This window comes from Salmo salar, chromosome 02 (genome assembly GCF_965601325.2).
Source record: "Salmo salar chromosome 02, fSalSal1, whole genome shotgun sequence".
Lineage (NCBI taxonomy): Eukaryota > Metazoa > Chordata > Actinopteri > Salmoniformes > Salmonidae > Salmo > Salmo salar.
In genome coordinates this window covers 62,039,899-62,060,000 of record NC_138292.1, presented here as the reverse complement: position 1 = coordinate 62,060,000, position 20,102 = coordinate 62,039,899, and the positions used below count along the sequence as shown (strand labels likewise).

General features: G+C 45.8%; 1 protein-coding gene across 1 annotated transcript in view; it reads right to left on the bottom strand.

Annotated features, from left to right (window-relative positions):
• LOC106586478 (sodium/potassium/calcium exchanger 3) overlaps positions 1–18,804 on the bottom strand; it is a 69,533-nt gene extending 50,729 nt beyond the window's left edge. Inside the window, exons 1-2 of the mRNA XM_045707069.2 lie at positions 18,557–18,804; positions 14,003–14,137 (exon numbers count right to left, since the gene is read on the bottom strand). Coding sequence (XP_045563025.1) covers positions 14,003–14,137; positions 18,557–18,755 — 334 coding nt within the window. The 5' untranslated portion in view covers positions 18,756–18,804. The remainder of the gene's footprint in view (positions 1–14,002; positions 14,138–18,556) is intronic.
• Positions 18,805–20,102: the final 1,298 nt, after the last annotated feature.

Sequence of the window (20,102 nt, the reverse complement as noted above, 5' to 3'; positions counted from 1 at the left end):
AACATCATTAGGGTCTAAACAGTAGTTTTCAGTGTTGGATTAAAATGACGCTTAACCTTGTAATTTCACGCTCTCCGGAGCCAGGCTCATGCATGTGCACCGTGCACGGACGCTCTTGTGTGCATCCTGGTTGTGCACGTGGAGGGCTAGGGGCCTCCTCTCAACACATGCTCAGCAGACGCTGACGCGTGGTGACACATTGCGTGTCATGAGTGTAGCTACCTTGCTGAGTAATGTGACATTTAAGGTCTCCTGCTTTCGCTCGCTGTGGTGCATCGCACACACACAATCTGTGCGTGCCAAACCACCTTTTGTCTACAGCATGAAACCTCCACTTCGGAACACATATCCTCTACTACTATGCCTTCCTGCAGTTGTATGTTAGATTTGTAGTGCTGAATGATTAACCGAAATGTCGGTCATTTAAAGTTTTTTAAACAACTAATTGACCAATGTCTGAGCAATTTTTAGATAACAAAAAATTTTAGAATTGTGAACTCAATGTGCACATTGCGCTGCAGTTTCTCTAGAGATAAATCAGATCACGCCCGAACTGTGTAGTAGGGAGTTGTAGTTTCCAACAGGGCCAATGTTCTACATAGTTTAGCGCAGAAAACGTGATAATTAGATATAATGACCATAATCCATTGCGAAGCTACTTGTCCGGTCTGTGTTTCTTTTACGCCTGCTACGTAAGAGACAGAAGAATGCGCGATCAAGAGGGCATATATAGAGAGCAGTTGCTATATTAAACAACCATAAAAGTATGTCTTACTTACTTTGAAGAACTACAAAATTGTTTTTTTTTTCAGACAGCATAGGCAGCAGCTCTATAGAGATGAGATGATGACTTGGAATGAAATAATAAAGTCATCAAATAAAACAAATTTAATATACACCACAACTGAAATATTATTATTATAGTAAAATAATGTGAATAAATGAAAGTTATTAAGTGATAACCAGTAATGGACAGTCACTACCATCATGGGACTTGTATTAATAGTTTTATTCTGTGTTGTTACAGCATTCAACCCACATAATGCATAGTGCATTTAATGTTGAAAAAAATTATCGAAACCGAAATCGAAAATGTTGATCATTTTTTAATCATCGAACCGAGTTCAAAAAGCACTAATCACTCAGCACTATCCTATACGATCCTATACATTTGTAATGTATTTATTCCATTTGCTGTATCTTAAGATGCCCATTCTTTAAAATGTTCAACGTAATAGGCTGCCTACTAGGATCTTATGGAAGCGTGTCGTTGTCTACTTTAAAATACTAACTGGATAATGTTACAAGATGACATGGCGTCACACCCTGGTTGCTCTGAACAGAATGAGCCTGTGTTTGTTAATTGGAAAGAAAATTTGCAGCAGCAAACACACCTGAATGCACTCGACTCCTTTCTACGCGTACCAAAATTACAATCTGTTTCTCTGAATTGCCTTGTGAAAGCCCAACACTGTAAGATCATATTTTATAACTTAGCTAGTCATGTCGGCAAGAGAAGAAGCTTTCAAATCATACCCACCTGACCCAGACAGCGGTTTATAATGGGCAGTTTTTGGTTGAGTAAACAACAACAGTCATTGTGTGATGGCGGGGATGCAGGGCTGTGTTCCAAACACAACAACTACAAGTGTGCTTGCTCTAGTTCCTCAACGGCACAGCTAGGAGAGATCAAAAAGTACCTTATAGTTGAAGACTCTTCTTTGAGTCATAAAAGTGCATAGAAATGACTAAGGAACTGTGCCCACTTTGGAGAGGGGTGTGTCCACTTGGAGACTCCAGTTAGTCCTCTAACTCAAACCCTTGTAATTCTTTTGGCTTATGTTGCACCTAACCCACATTTTCCAGGGACAGTCTTATCATGTTACTGAATTTATCCAGAGTATTTTCAGTGTTCGTCATCAACAAATGAGGCGAAAAGTACAATAAATGTTACGTTTTGATTCAGTCTTGTGTCAGGTGAACTGTTGTGTACTCACCTTTGGTCTAATCATTTTCCCATTAACTCCAAACTGTTCCCTTTCAATTGCTACCATGGTTATGAATGTGCTTTTCATATTCCTTCTGTAAGAAACATTTCAATTTAGCACTATCCATATAGGCCAATTCCCAGTGTAAAAGTGAACAGATTATAATAAGCAATAATATAAACAAGCATTTTGATGTTATTTGATACCTGTCTGCTTGATTCAACACCAACCATCTTTGAACGTGAGATGACATCCGGCCCCTCCCCTCCAATCCCCTCCAGCCAATGACAAGTCAAAGCGGGCTTCCGAACTGAAATATCACATCCACCCCCAGCGAATGACATATGAGTGAATTCACACTAAGTGACAACTAATCTCCCGTGGGCAGATTCTGTGTGTAGACCGATCTGCCCGGGACTTAATGGGATGCATGATCTAACGAGCAGCATTAGTTCTGGTTTTGGGGGTTTTGTCACGGGTTATTTGGACGTTTCAGGATTGGGTGAAGGCAGTGCTTAAACTGCTTTGACTTGACTTACAGTAAGAGCACAGCTAGGTGTGAGAGACAGTAAAGTAGCACCTCTTTCAAAAGGGGGCTTTGGCTGAGAGTTTCCGTTTGCGAGGGTGGAGACAAACATTTTAACAGGTATGAACACAGACGTTAATCACGCAGCTGACCAAATTACGCAAGTGTTTACTTCTGGGTTAACAGAGATTAAGTGACAACTGCCCTGGGCGCTATACAGGGAGCTGTGTGTGTGTGTGTGTGTGTGTGTGTGTGTGTGTGTGTGTGTGTGTGTGTGTGTGTGTGTGTGTGTGTGTGTGTGTGTAGATTGCGTGCCGTTTGGAGGAGCTTTCTCAGTCGAAAGTGTCAGTTAGGCACTAGGATCGCGTGCCAAGCTGGACACGCCTGGGGGTGACAAAGAGAAAGACTAAAAATAACTTTAAAAGAACCCTATTCGGGTCATTTGTTTGGGAAGGTATATTGTTGGGAAATGTAACCTCTCTCCAATATACAGATAGAGCTATGGATGTTCAAGGTGATATACTGCAAGTGATACCATTAAGGCCATCATGAACCTACAGGTATGGGAGCTTCAATTGACCAGTATTGTCAAAGCAAAATATTCCTGCAGCAACAGGATTTGAGTGTTTAATCTATAATGTTGCTTGATCGGTGGTTAGGCTATAAGCTGGCGAAAAGTAGGCTACATGAAAAGTGCAACACTTAATATAACCGTGTGTTAGTGCAGGTTTTCAGTGAATTTATGTAAATCACAAAGCTAATCTGCATTACCTACGGTGGCATAGAAAATCCTCAGCAACAAAAGAGTGATCAAATTAAGATCCTACATCTGTATCACCTTAAATGCCCATCATCTTAACCGAACCTGAAATAGGACTCATCACTATCACTAGGGGAAACACTATCGACGCCACAGAGTGAAAGGTATGTGCTGATGTGACCCAGCATCTTCTACTGAAATCCCTGGCCTCACTTGCACTATCTATCTAACTCAGGGTCGCTCATTGTACTGCACTGAGCCACAGCATTACGCCTACTCTACCTACTCAAGAGGAATGTGTGGCTGTGTAAAAATGTAAAAAGACATAGGTTTCATTAAGCTCCTCTGACCTCTCTGGGGAAACAGTTAAAGGAATAGGATGTTCCTAGCAGTCAGGAAGACTGCTGAACATCCCCCCCCAATCACCCATCTCATTCACTTTCAGATGAATCTTTAAAGGTGTGTGGAGTGACTTCCGCTGTAGGACAACATCCTTGGTTCTATAATTCAACGGTGAGCTGCTAAGAGAGGGAAGGAGAAAGAAGGAGAGATATGGTGAGACAGAGAGGGAGCGAGAGAGAGAGAGAAAACGATAAAAGCAAAGAAAGAGGTGGTGACCCCAGCGACAGTTTTGGGGAAACTTGCTAAGCTAATTGCAGAGATAGATTGGTCTTATTCCCACGAGGAACGATCTCCTCCTCATTCCTCATGCAATAAGTATATGGCGTCTGCAATCTGCACACTAAAGTACACACACACACCATCTGTAGCTGTTGATGTTATGTTATTATGAAAACCCCAACCTCAGCCCCCTCAAGCATCACAATACCCAGCAGTTGATTTCTCAAAGGAAATCTCTCTCGGTATAGACGGGTCATCACCAATATGAATATGATTAGCAAACCTGGGTTCAAATAGAATTGAACCGCCCACTCCACCCCATCTGGCAGGCTACAGCAACTCAAGGCAGGCTAGAGGAAAAACTTAAAGAACTTGAAAGCTTTGGAATAGTAGTTGAACCCAGATCTGATGTTAATCACCATGTAAAAGCTGACAGTTATACGTTTTTTAATTTTATTTCATCAACTGTATATTGAGTTAGACAAGGCTTCATCTCTTCTAGTGAGCCTATGGGTCAAAGTGCTAGGAGTCCACACACACACCTACCTACCCAGCCATCACCCACCTCTACAGACATCTGGGGCATCATACTGCAATTAATCAATTGGTCCTTCTAGCTTCCTAAGGGTATCACACACACACACACACACACACACACACACACACACACACACACACACACACACACACACACACACACACACACACACACACACACACACACACACACACACACACACACACACACACACACACACACACACACACAGTTCAGAGGGAACCCTAATTAAGTCATGGCCAAAACAGATAGTGTGTGCTGAAGACTGAACGCCTCCGGGAGCAGACCCCTTGAGAGAGCAGCCTCATACACGGGCTGGGGTCCCCTCTGCAGCAGCAGTGTGTGTGTTCTCATTTTATCGTGGCATACGGTATCATATAGTCACGCAGTTATTGAGAACGTTATCGGTTAAGTCTAGACTTTGTGCATGTGGAATTGTCTCCAGTATCCTATTGAAGGACAGGAGAACTTAAAGAATTAGTTATAAAAGAGAAGCCGTTTTCAATCATGTCATGTTTAAAATATCATGTTTAAAATCGAAGGATGAGTTGAAAAACCAAGTGCTAATGAAAACACATGTTTGATGACTAGAACAAGGTCTAGATCTAAGAATATCCTTTTGTGTTGTTTTATTACAAACTGTACATGTCTGAATATCTCACAGCAGTAAATCAAAGGCCATGAAAGCGTTTTATAAACCCACACAACCTTTGGGTCTCTCTCTCTTTGTCTGTCACCTATTCTTGAACTGCATAGCCCTATCAGCAATCTCACACATCTCTTCTCTTCCCTTTTCTGGCCAGATGCTGAGTGAAAATAGCCTACATAGCAGAGGAGGCTGGTGGGAGGCGCTAAAGGAGGATGGGCTCATTGTAAAGGCTGGAATGGAATATATGAAACGGTATCAAACATATGGAAAACACGTTTGACTCCGTTCCATTTATTCCATTCCAGCCATTACAATGAGCCCATCCTCCTATACCTCCTCACACCAGCCTCCTCTGTTACATAACCCTATGCCCTACAAGTGCATAGGGCTAACTCCTCTACCTACAAACAACAGAGCACCAAATCCATCTCCTTAAAACCTAACACTCCTCATCGGAATTTTCTCCAGTCCCTGAGGACCCATCTACCAACACCACCAGAAGAGTGAGAACACCCATCTACCTACACTACCAGAAGAGTGAGAACACCCATCTACCTACACTACCAGAAGAGTGAGAACACCCATCTACCTACACCACCAGAAGAGTGAGAACACCCATCTACCTACACTACCAGAAGAGTGAGAACACCCATCTACCTACACCACCAGAAGAGTGAGAACACCCATCTACCTACACTACCAGAAGAAGAGTGAGAACACCCATCTACCTACACAATGAGAAGAAGAGTGAGAACACCCATCTACCTACACTACCAGAAGAAGAGTGAGAACACCCATCTACCTACACTACCAGAAGAAGAGTGAGAACACCCATCTACCTACACTACCAGAAGAAGAGTGAGAACACCCATCTACCTACACTACCAGAAGAAGAGTGAGAACACCCATCTACCTACACTACCAGAAGAGTGAGAACACCCATCTACCTACACTACCACAAGAAGAGTGAGAACACCCATCTACCTACACTACCAGAAGAAGAGTGAGAACACCCATCTACCTACACTACCAGAAGAAGAGTGAGAACACCCATCTACCTACACTACCACAAGAAGAGTGAGAACACCCATCTACCTACACTACCAGAAGAGTGACAACACCCATCTACCAACACCACCAGAAGAAGAGTGAGAACACCCATCTACCTACACTACCAGAAGAAGAGTGAGAACACCCATCTACCTACACTACCAGAAGAAGAGTGAGAACACCCATCTACCTACACTACCAGAAGAAGAGTGAGAACACCCATCTACCTACACTACCAGAAGAAGAGTGAGAACACCCATCTACCTACACTACCAGAAGAAGAGTGAGAACACCCATCTACCTACACTACCAGAAGAAGCGTGAGAACACCCATCTACCTACACTACCAGAAGAAGAGTGAGAACACCCATCTACCTACACTACCAGAAGAAGAGTGAGAACACCCATCTACCTACACTACCAGAAGAAGAGTGAGAACACCCATCTACCTACACAATCAGAATAAGTGTGAGAACACCCATCTACCATCACTACCAGAAGAAGAGTGAGAACACCCATCTACCAACACTACCAGAAGAAGAGTGAGAACACCCATCTACCTACACTACCAGAAGAAGAGTGAGAACACCCATCTACCTACACTACCAGAAGAAGAGTGAGAACACCCATCTACCTACACTACCAGAAGAAGAGTGAGAACACCCATCTACCTACACCCATCTACCTATCTTTTCTCCCCTCCCCTCCACTCCCATTTCCCCTCCCCTCCTTTCCCCTCCCCTTCTTTACTCCCCCCTCTCCTCTCCCCTCCCCTGCTCTTTCTTCCCTCCCCTCTCCTTTCCCCTTCCCTCCTTTCCATTTCTCTCTCCTTTCCTTTCCTCTCCTCTCTCCTTCCACTCCCTTCCTTTCCTCTCCTCTCCCCTTCCCTCCTCTGCTCTTTTCTCCCCTCCCCTCTTTTCCCCTCCCCTCCTTTCCTTTCCTCTCCACTCCTCCCTCTTCTTCTCTCCCCTCCTCTGCTTTTTTCTCCCCTCCCTTCTCCTCTCTCCTTTCCCCTTCCCTCCTTTCCTCTCCTCATCTTTCCTTGCCTCTCTCCTTCCCCTCCCTTCCTTCCCTCTCCGCTCTCCTTTCCTTTCCTCTCCTCTCTCCTCCCCTCCTTTCCTCTCCTCCTCTGCTCTTTTCTCCCCTCCTCTCCCCTCCTATGATCTTTTCTCCCCTCCCTCCTCTCCTCTGCTCTCTCATTTCCCCTCCTCTCCCCTCTGCTCTGTCCTCCCCTCCTCTGCTCCTCTCTCCTTTCCCCTCCTCTCCTTTCCTCTCCTCATCTTTCCTCTCCTGTCTTCTTCCCCTTCCTTCCTTTCCTTTCCTTTCCTCTCTCCCCTCCCCTGATTTCCTCTCCCCTCCTCTCTGCTCTTTTCTCCCCTCCTTTCCTTTCCTCTCCTCTCCTTTCCTCTCCTCTCCTTTCCTTTCCTCTCCTCTCTCTTCCTTTCCCCTCCCTTCCTTTCCTCTCCTCTCCTCTCTTCTCTCCTCGCTCCCCTCCCCTGATTTCCTCTCTTCTCCCCTCCCCTTTTCTCCCCTCCTTTCCTCTCCTCTCCCCTTTTATCTCGCCTCCCCTCTCCTCTCCCCTCCCCTCCCCTCCTCTCCTCTCCTCTCCTCTGATCTTTTCTCCCCTCCTCTCCTCTCTCATTTCCCCTCCCCTCCTTTCCCCTCCTTTCCTCTCCCCTTCCCCCCTCTTCTCCTCTCCTCTGCTCTTTTCTCGCCTCCTCTGCTCCTCTCTCCTTTCCCATCCCCTCCTTTCCTCTCATCTCTCCTTTCACCTCACTTCCTTTCCTCTCCTCTCTCCTTTCCTTTCCTCTCCTCTCCTTTCCCCAAGCATCAGAAATCAGAAATAAACTCACCCAGCGGGGTCCCCGCAATTAAAATCATGGAAGGTGGGCGTAATGGGTAATTTCATGTCTTTCTGGCGGCATGTGTGTGTGTATGTTTGTCTGTGTGTGTGTGTAACGTGTGTGTTCTTGTGTGTGTGGGCACACACGTGTGTGTGTGTGTGTGTGTGTTAGTGAAATGAGGGGTTCCGTCTGAAGTGGAGGAGCAGCAGGACGTTGGTGGAAGGAACAGAACAATCAGAGAAGTCTTCTGCAGGTACTTCAGGAGAGCTCACGCCGAGCGTCATCAAGGCCTGCACTGTACACATGTCCATCTCTACTGCTGGGGCAGCAGGGGTACCGGTACTGCACTGTACTGTACATATCTCCACTGCTGGGGCAGCAGGGGTACCGGTACTGCACTGTACACATGTCCATCTCTACTGCTGGGGCAGCAGGGGTACCAGTACTGCACTGTACTGTACATATCTCCACTGCTGGGGCAGCAGGGGTACCGGTACTGCACTGTACTGTACACATCTCTACTGCTGGGGCAGCAGGGGTACCGGTACTGCACTGTACTGTACACATCTCCACTGCTGAGGCAGCAGGGGTACCGGTACTGCACTGTACACATCTCTACTGCTGGGGCAGCAGGGGTACCGGTACTGCACTGTACTGTACACATCTCCACTGCTGGGGCAGCAGGGGTACCGGTACTGCACTGTACTGTACACATCTCTACTGCTGGGGCAGCAGGGGTACCGGTACTGCACTGTACTGTACACATCTCCACTGCTGAGGCAGCAGGGGTACCGGTACTGCACTGTACTGTACACATCTCCACTGCTGGGGCAGCAGGGGTACCGGTACTGCACTGTACTGTACACATCTCTACTGCTGGGGCAGCAGGGGTACCGGTACTGCACTGTACACATGTCCATATCTACTGCTGGGGCAGCAGGGGTACCGGTACTGCACTGTACTGTACACATCTCCACTGCTGGGGCAGCAGGGGTACCGGTACTGCACTGTACTGTACACATCTCTACTGCTGGGGCAGCAGGGGTACCGGTACTGCACTGTAATGTACACATCTCCACTGCTGGGGCAGCAGGGGTACCGGTACTGCACTGTACACATCTCCACTGCTGGGGCAGCAGGGGCACCGGTACTGCACTGTACTGTACACAGCTCTACTGCTGGGGCAGCAGGGGTACCAGTACTGCACTGTACTGTACACATCTCTACTGCTGAGGCAGCAGGGGTACCGGTACTGCACTGTACTGTACACATCTCTACTGCTGGGGCAGCAGGGGTACCGGTACTGCACTGTACTGTACACATCTCCACTGCTGGGGCAGCAGGGGTACCGGTACTGCACTGTACTGTACACAGCCATACTGCTGGGGCAGCATGGGTACCGGTACTGCACTGCACTGTACACATCTCTACTGCTGGGGCAGCAGGGTACCGGTACTGCACTGTACACATCTCCACTGCTGGGGCAGCAGGGGTACCGGTACTGCACTGTACTGTACACAGCTCTACTGCTGGGGCAGCAGGGGTACCGGTACTGCACTGTACACATCTCTACTGCTGGGGCAGCAGGGGTACCGGTACTGCACTGTACTGTACACAGCTCTACTGCTGGGGCAGCAGGGGTACCGGTACTGCACTGCACTGTACACATCTCTACTGCTGGGGCAGCAGGGGTACCGGTACTGCACTGTACACATCTCCACTGCTGGGGCAGCAGGGGTACCGGTACTGTACTGTACACATCTCTACTGCTGCGGCAGCAGGGGTACCGGTACTGCACTGTACTGTACACATCTCTACTGCTGGGGCAGCAGTGGTACCGGTACTGCAGTGTACTGTACACATCTCCACTGCTGGGGCAGCAGGGGTACCGGTACTGCACTGTACTGTACACATCTCCACTGCTGGGGCAGCAGGGGTACCGGTACTGCACTGTACTGTACACATCTCTACTGCTGGGGCAGCAGGGGTACCGGTACTGCACTGTACTGTACACATCTCTACTGCTGAGGCAGCAGGGGTACCGGTACTGCACTGCACTGTACACATCTCCACTGCTGAGGCAGCAGGGGTACCGGTACTGCACTGTACTGTACACATCTCTACTGCTGCGGCAGCAGGGGTACCGGTACTGCACTGTACTGTACACATCTCTACTGCTGGGGCAGCAGTGGTACCGGTACTGCACTGTACTGTACACATCTCCACTGCTGGGGCAGCAGGGGTACCGGTACTGCAGTGTACTGTACACATCTCCACTGCTGGGGCAGCAGGGGTACCGGTACTGCACTGTACTGTACACATCTCCACTGCTGGGGCAGCAGGGGTACCGGTACTGCACTGTACTGTACACATCTCTACTGCTGGGGCAGCAGGGGTACCGGTACTGCACTGTACTGTACACATCTCTACTGCTGAGGCAGCAGGGGTACCGGTACTGCACTGCACTGCACTGTACAAATCTCCACTGCTGGGGCAGCAGGGGTACCGGTACTGCACTGTACTGTACACAGCTCTACTGCTGGGGCAGCAGGGGTACCGGTACTGCACTGCACTGTACACATCTCTACTGCTGGGGCAGCAGGGGTACCGGTACTGCACTGTACTGTACACAGCTCTACTGCTGGGGCAGCAGGGGTACCGGTACTGCACTGCACTGTACACATCTCTACTGCTGGGGCAGCAGGGGTACCGGTACTGCACTGTACACATCTCCACTGCTGGGGCAGCAGGGGTACCGGTACTGTACTGTACACATCTCTACTGCTGCGGCAGCAGGGGTACCGGTACTGCACTGTACACATCTCTACTGCTGGGGCAGCAGGGGTACCGGTACTGCACTGTACTGTACACATCTCCACTGCTGGGGCAGCAGGGGTACCGGTACTGCACTGTACTGTACACAGCTCTACTGCTGGGGCAGCAGGGGTACCGGTACTGCACTGTACTGTACACATCTCTACTGCTGAGGCAGCAGGGGTACCGGTACTGCACTGCACTGCACTGTACAAATCTCCACTGCTGGGGCAGCAGGGGTACCGGTACTGCACTGTACTGTACACATCTCTACTGCTGAGGCAGCAGGGGTATCGGTACTGCACTGTACACATCTCTACTGCTGGGGCAGCAGGGGTACCGGTACTGCACTGTACACATCTCCACTGCTGGGGCAGCAGGGGTACCGGTACTGCACTGTACTGTACACATCTCCACTGCTGGGGCAGCAGGGGTACCGGTACTGCACTGTACTGTACACATCTCTACTGCTGGGGCAGCAGGGGTACCGGTACTGCACTGTACTGTACACATCTCTACTGCTGAGGCAGCAGGGGTACCGGTACTGCACTGCACTGCACTGTACAAATCTCCACTGCTGGGGCAGCAAGGGTACCGGTACTGCACTGTACTGTACACATCTCTACTGCTGAGGCAGCAGGGGTACCGGTACTGCACTGTACTGTACACATCTCTACTGCTGAGGCAGCAGGGGTACCGGTACTGCACTGTACTGTACACATCTCTACTGCTGGGGCAGCAGGGGTACCGGTACTCAGACACAGACACGCATACAGGGTGCTCTCTCTCACACGGACAATAACACACACAGACAGACAAGAAAATATTTGCACACACTGTAAATGTAGACTAACACACACAGACACACGCAATCATACACCCCCCCCCCCAAAACCTCAAATCAACAGGACTCACTCTTAACACGAACACACACTACATCTATTTTTACCAGGAACAGGACTCACAAATTAAATTAGGAAAAGGGGTGAAAGAAGGTACACTTTCGAGAGAGGTTAGTCCAAACTGTGTGAGTGTGTGTGTGTGTGTGTGTGTGCGTGTGCATATTTAAAGGAGAGGTTATTATATAGTCCAACCTCTACCTTTATGCCACCCGTCACTGGAGTCACCCCAGAGTCCTGGCCTCTTAAACGCTCGCTTTCATTTTAACAAGGAGAAGGAGAGGTGAACTATAATAGGCAGGGAAAGGAGAATAACTTGACCTCTGACCCCTATCTCCCTTTTATAGACCGCAAGGGTGACCTTGAGGGAGGAGGATGAGATGGGAGATTGATTGTGGCCATTTTGCTTAATTAGCATACCAGAAAGTGGGGGAAAGGAGAGGGAATGTGGTGGGGGATATGACTGCGTGTGTGTGTGTCATCATTATGTCATAGCTCAAGGTAAGAAAGCAAAACGTCAATGCACTCGTTCAGTGAAACCCTCTCCATCCCCTCTTCCCCTCCCTCCTTCTCCCAAGCTTCAATTCAACCCACCATTACAACAGAGTTGAATGTCAAATTTCCTCCATCCATATGGGGCTATAAATAGACACTGGGCTAGATGATGCAGGATAGGCCGGTCTGGATGATGATGGTGATGAAAGTCCATAAATGCAGCTGACCAATAAGAACACAGAAGCAGCTGTGGTTCATATGGGGAAGGATGTGGGATTTTGAAGACGAGAAACATATAAGAGACCTGCTTCAAATTCGCTCAGTTTTAGCCTAAGATTTTAGTCACTTTATTAACTCTGCAGGGCTATGCACTTCTAATGTCCATTGCTCATGTTTCTTGGCCCAAGTAAGTCTCTTCTTATTATTGGTGTCCTTTCTTTGCAGCAATTTCACCATGAAGGCCTGATTCAAGAAGTCTCCTCTGGACAGTTGATGTTGAGATGTGTCTGTTACTTGAACTCCGTGAAGCATTTATTTGGGTTGCAATCTGAGGCTGGTAACTCTAATGAACTTATTCTCTGCAGCAGAGGTAACTCTGGGTCTTCCTTTCCTGTGGCGGTCCTCTTGAGAGCCAGGTTCATCATAGCGCTTGATGGTTTTTGCGACTGCACTTGAAGAAACTTTCAAAGTTCTTCAAATTTTCCAGATTGACTGACCTTCATGTCTTAAAGTAATGATGAGCTGTTGTTTCTCTTTGCTTATTTGAGCTGTTCTTGCCATAATATGGACCCCTACCTGGTCACAACACAACTGATTGGCTTAAACGCATTAAGAAGGAAAGAAATTCGAAATGCATTCCAGGTGACTACTTCATGAAGCTGGTTGAGAGAATGCCAAGAGTGTGCAAAGCTGTCATCAAGGCAAAGGGTGGCTACTTTGAAGAATCTCAAATATAAAATATATTTTGATTTGTTTAACACTTTTTTGGTTACTACATGATTCTATGTGTTATTTCATAGTTTTGATGTCTTCACTATTATTCTACAATGTAGAAAATAGTAAAAAATAAAGAAAAATCCTTGAATGAGTAGGTGTGTCAAAACTTTTGACCGGCACTAATATATATATATAGTTTTGTCTATTTGAGGGATTTAACCCTTTTTGGTTCTATACAGCACCATTCCATCTAGCAGTGTGTAGCCTAGTGGTTAGAGCATTGGACTAGTAACCGAAAGATTGCAAGATCGAATCCCCAAGGTAAAAAATCTGTCGTTCTGCCCCTGAACAAGGCAGTTAACCAACTGTTCCTAGGCTGTCATTGAAAATAAGAATTTGTTCTTATTAACTGACTTGCCTAGTTAAATAAAGGTAAAATAAAAACATGTAACTCAAGCATTCTTACACACCATTCATCCATCGACGAGTGCCGGCTTGAACAGTCAAGCCCAAGGCGCTCGTTGATGATCAGATAAGAGGTCGCCATGGAAACTGGGGACATTCACTTTTCAGAAAAGCTACAGGGGTCCCAGAATGTGACCGAGAATAAGTGTGAAAAGTGCTGAAACACCCAGAAAGAACACTACCGTGTGTGTGTGTGATGTACTGTAGGCTCATGGGAGCCTATCTGACCCAAGTCTATTTTACCCCAGATTGGTAAGACAAGGAGAGATGGGAATAACGGGTGGAGGGAGGGAGAATACGGGGTGCTCTCTTTCTTCCTTCTTTCTCTCTTACCTGGAGCGGGGGCAAGAGAGGAAGGAATATTAGAGGTTTAATTTCTTTCTTTCATTTTGTTACCTGGCTCGGTGCAGTTTTTCTTTTCCTCGTCCTCTTCCAAGCTGCTATTACTGTCCAATGTGTCCACCTCCTGCAGTAGCTTCCTGCCTCCCCATCGCTCATCATCATACGTGGTGGGGCTGGATGTGTCATAACCTACGAGACACAGGTAGAGGAGGCTTGAAAAGAGGTAACCAGGGCATGTTCATTAGGGCACATTGATCAAAATTCTTTGCAACACAAAATGAAAACGAGCATTTGTTATTGGACCAGTTCAGTAATACCTCCCGGTTTCTCTCTGTTTTATTCTGTTTTGTCCCTACCTAACACAACAACCATGCTCTACTTTGAAATCAACAAAAGTTATTTTGTCAGTGTTGAAGTTATATTTGTCAAGTTATTATGCACTGAGAAATGAAACGAAGGGAAAGGACTGTGGGCAGAATACATTGTATTGAATCACACAAAATGCCACTTGAATCATGAGTGCACTCTGAATAAATAACACACCTAGAGGCAAAAACGGGGTACAGGATTCATTCATTTTCTTCTTTGGACAACCCTAAACCCACTCTAACCTTTTCAGCTGGCTGACCACACGTCTGACAGACACAAAAGAGAAATGCTTCGAATCAAAATCAGAAGCAGAGGTATTCAATTGTCCTATAGTCAGACCTAGAGTCATGGCTGAACTTTCCACCTGGCATCATCACCTTTGATTCTGTACTCACAAGGCAGGCAGCGGGCAAAGGGCATCGCGTGCCAACATTCAATGTGTATTTACCTCCTCTCACAGCACACACACACATGCACACACACAGGCCATCCATACACACACATACATACACGCACACACACAGAAATAACAAGCATATCGCACCGGTGATTAATGTGTCACTGCCTGCAAGGCGTTGAGTGCTCCTCCATTAAGCTCAGAGAACATAACACACACACACGCACGCACGCACTTCATGAAGTGGATCATAAATAATCAACAGAATTAATATATATTCGGCACGTTGTTTAATAGTTTCGCAGACAGGCACACAATGGGAAGAGGAGAAATGCATTAGCTGGAGTGTCATTGTTGGTTTGAACACACACACACACACACACACACACACAGTAGTGTGTGTCCCTGTTGCATTGCGTTGTTCCGTTACCAGGATACGTACACTGACATAGCAGTGATGCACAAATCATGAGTATGAAATATGCATATTCATATACAAGCACCAAGCCTTCTGTTCCTGTTCTGTAATGGATTCAATGGGATATAAGTGACAGCTCATGAAAAGCAAATGTCGACCTCGAATAGCAAGCTGGGTGTTTTAAAGTTAAAGTGCTTTGTAGAGTAGTAGAGGAAGAGAGTAGGAGTGGACAGCTTTTGTCTCTCTGTAACCTGGAGAAGTGTTTTTAGTATACCCCTGGGTACTCTGCCCTGATTTCATTTTAGCTGCAGTATAAAACACCTGAGCTTTACAGCAGTTGTACAGGCAATGCTTCTCTGACACCTACTCATTTAAGGGATTTTCTTTATTGTTACTATTTTCTCCATTGAAGAATAATAGTGAAGACATCAAAACCACGAAATAACACATATGGAATCATGTAGTAACCAAAAAAGTGTTAAACATATTTTTTATATTTGAGATTCTTCAAAGTAGCCACCTTTTGCCCTGATGACAGCTTTGCACACTCTTGGCATTCTCAACCAGCTTCATGAGGAATGCTTTCCAACAGTTTTGAAGGAGTTCCCACATATGCACTTGTTGGCTGCTTTTCCTTCACTCTGCTCATCCAAAGCCATCTCAATGGGGTTGAGGTCTGGTAATTGTGGAGGCCAGGTCATTTGATGCAGTACTCCATCACTCTCACTGGTCAAATAGCCCTTACACAGCCTAGGGGTGTTTTGGTCATTGTACTGTTGAAAAACAAATGATTGTTCCACAAAGCGGAAACCAGATGGGATATCACTGCAGAATGCTGTGGTAGCCATGCTGGTTAAGTGTGCCTTGAATTCTAAATATATCACAGACAGTGTCACCAGCAAAGCACCCCCACACCATCATACCACCTCCTCCATGCTTCACGGTGGGAACCACACATGCGGAGATCATCCGTTCACCTACTCCGCATCTTACGGTTGGAACCAAAAATCTCAAATTTGGAGTCATCATACCAAAGGACAGATTTCCACCTGTCTAATGTCCATTGCTCATGTTTCTTGGCCCAAGCAGTCTTCTTATTATTGATGTCCTTAAGTAGTGGTTTCTTTGCAGCAATTCAACCATGAAGGCCTGATTCATGCAGTCTTCTCTGAACAGTTGATGTTGAGATGTGTTTGTTACTTGAACTCTGTGAAGCATTTCTTTGGGCTGCAATTTCTGAGGCTGGTAACTCTAATGAACTTATCCTCTGCAGCAGAGGTAACTCTTTCCTGCGGCAGAGGTCTTCCTTTCCTGTTGCGGTCCTCATGAGAGACAGTTTCATCATAGTGCTTGATGGCTTTTGAGACTGCACTTGAAGAAACGTTCAAAGTTTTGACTGACCTTCATGTCTTAAAGTAATGATGGACTGTAATTTATCTTTGCTTATTTGAGCTGTTCTTGCCATAATATGGACTTGGTATTTAACCAAATAGGGCTATCTTCTGTATACCACCCCTAAATTGTCACAACACAACTGATTGGCTCAAACGCATTAATTAAGAAGGAAAGAAATTCCACAAATTAACTTTTAACAAGGCACACCTATTCATTGAAATGCAATCCAGGTGACTACCTCATGAAGCTGGTATGAGAGAATGCCAAGAGTATTCAAAACACTTTTTTGGTTACTATATGATTCCATATGTCTTATTTAATAGTTATTATGTCTTCACTATTAAAAGAAAACCCTAGAATGAGTAGGTGTGTCCAAACCTTTGACTGGTACTGTAAATATATACAGTTAAAGTAAGAAGTTTACATACACCTTAGCCAAATACATTTAGACTCAGTTTTTGGGAGCAATTTCCAAATGCCTGAAGGTACCACATTCATCTGTACAAACAATAGTACGGAAGTATAAACACCATGGGACCACACAGCCGTCATACCGCTCAGGAAGGAGACGCGTTCTGTCTCCTAAAGATGAATGTACTTTGGTGCGAAAAGTGCAGTGCAAATCAATCCCAGAACAACAGCAAAGGACCTTGTGAAGATGCTGGAGGAAACAGGTACAAAAGTATCTATATCCACAGTAAAATTAGTCCTATATCGACATAACCTGAAAGGCCGCTCGGCAAGGAAGAAGCCACTGCTCCAAAACCGCCATAAAAAAGCCAGACTATGGTTTGCAACTGCACATGGGGACAAAGATCATACTTTTTGGAGAAATGTCCTCTGGTCTGATGAAACAAAAATAGAACTGTTTGGCCATAATGACCATCTTTATGTTTAGAGGAAAAAGGGGGAGGCTTGCAAGCTGAAGAACACCATCCCAACTGTGAAGCACGGGGGTGGCAGCATCATGATGTAGGGGTGCTTTGCTGCAGGGGTGGATGGACATTCAATGCTAGTTAAGGATACTATAGTTGTCACATTGGATTTATTAACTACAAAAAAGTTAAGACGTGTTTTTATTCTAGTGCTGCTCTGCACACACAAGCTTGTTAGCTACCTAGCTAACGTTTGAAGTGGTCCAACGTTAAACCAACTCGGAAGTTCAATGACATTAAAAGTTTCTTTGCAGAAGCCACTCCTCCATAGGTATAATTCTGTGTGCCTAATTCAGATAATGCATGTAATAACAAGATGCCCACCGCTTCAAGCCAAACTTCCTCCTCAGAATATTGCGCTCTACACTGTGACTGGCAGCAGAGTGTGTGTGTGTTTGTCTTTCATTATGATTAAACCATGCTGTTACGGCAAAATACAATTGGCTAAATTTCCTATACAGATTAAATCGCTTACCCACTCCATAGAAAACTGCTCTATGCGCATTGATTGGTGAAGTCATTTATTGTCGAGCTAAATGTAAAAATATATATATATTTCAGAGGTTTAAAAAGGAACGCCATAAACTGTTACTTTTTTGGGGTCGAACTGGTTCAGAACTTTATTTTGCTGGTTGGAATAGTGGAATGGAACGAAAGAAGAATGGTTCTGTTCAGAACGAAACCATTGGAAAATAAACTTGGTTCCAACCCGTGCTGTACATTGCAGGAAAAAACTGTTTCAGCTGTTTGAAAAATGAAAAAATCTCCAACTTCAGGACAAGGGCCCTAGCCCCCCTCTTGACCACACACACACCAGCCATCCTCACATACTTTGTGCCCCCCCAGATTTTTAAGGGTGCATGACACCCCTGAGCACACTCCAGTCCAGTTCAGAACTGTGCAAAACGAGTACTCAAAAGTAGCCTACAGTTAAAACCCAATTTGCATGATGTGCAAAATCAATGTAACATTGTATTGTTACAAAACATGGTAACAAAACAATGGACTCTATGGGCTACATAACAGCCATTATGGAACTCCCACTTCAGCATTCCATCCCCCAACAGGGGGTAAGTTGATAGGCCTACCCTCACCTGCATTTTCTGTTAGGTAGGAGAACCCCTTGACGACGAGAAGCATCCCTCCCAACAAGCATATTTGGATCAAAACCAACTCTTTTCGCTTTTTCCGTCTCGCTTTGATCTTTTTCTGGTTCAGCATCACTTGCGGCGGGCGATTCCGGGGTCGGACGCCGGCTGGAGGCATCCTTTCCGCGGCTTCTTCCTCGTCCATGTAGCCGCCGGAGTTAAATGAGCAGCAAAGCTCTCCGAGGGAATTTTACACGAACGGATACAAAGTGGGTGAACGGTGTGTGTGTGGAGGGGAGGGGGGGGGGGGGGGGGGGGGGGCTTGTAAAAGTTTCAAGTCGGTATCGTTGGATAGTCGCGAGTGTTGAGGTGTGGACTGCAGGGTTTGTTTTCCTTTTGAAGTGCCAGGGCTTCTTGCTTCTATTTCATATTACACTTTCATTTCATGCAATAGTAGGACAGGCGGCAGGAGCGCTCCCTTGATGCGACTGTGGCGTCTCGTGAGCGCAACGCCGGATTGCTCACTGATGTGTATGGTGATGTTATTGTAGGATGCTGTGTCCGACAAGAGAGAGCGAGAGAGAGAAAGATAGATCAAATGTGCAAGCTGTTTGACGTAGAAATTGCCTAGAGACAGTGAGAGAGTATAGCATAATTTTTTTTCGAGGCTCGGTACACTGCCTATCACTACCCTCTTCGAAATTTTTTTTTTGCATGATGTTGGAATTAATACATGATAGCTGAATTACATAAAGATATCTTCAAAAGTTTTTTGTGCCCAGGCCACCTTAAAGAATATTTGAGTAGGCTATGCTATTATGCATACGTTACATAATAGATCAATGAATGCATTGCTCATGAATTTCACATTAATGTCTGTCATCACATAAGATGGACTGTGATTACTTTACAGTGGGAAATATAACTAGCTTAACGTTATTTACTATCATTAGACATGCATGCTTTGAATTAAACAGGCCTAACCCAGTGAAAGGCTTCACATAATGTAAATGATATGAAATGAGGCAACTTTTCCTCCAAAGAAATTGTATTAAGCTATTCACATACAATTATGAAGAAAAAAATTATAGGTTTCTAGGATATTTATAATTTCAGGATAATATTTTAATTCTGACAAACAGTCACTCTTGATTGTTTGCGTTTTCTTAGAAATAGCACTGGAAAGTTTCCAGCAAGAGTGGAAAAAGTGGTTAGGGCTCTTAGCAACTAGGTTTCATTGTGCCTCCTTTAACCCTTTGAGTCAAGGACTGGGGGGAGGGAGAGAGAGAATCAGAGAATTGAAAGAGAAAAAAAGTAAAAAGAAGTGGCAAAAGCTGGTGTAATTGAAAAAAAAGTTGCATAATAATGCATCAAACAAGATGGTGCTTTATGTCTCAAAAGGTTTGTCCTCTCACACTAGTATCATATAAGCTACCTGACTACAGGAGGAAGTATGCCATTGTACTGTCATGAGAAAATACATGAGAAACAAAAGCCACACATCACACACAACCAAACTGTCCGTTGCGACCCAGATGTGGTTTTGTGCATA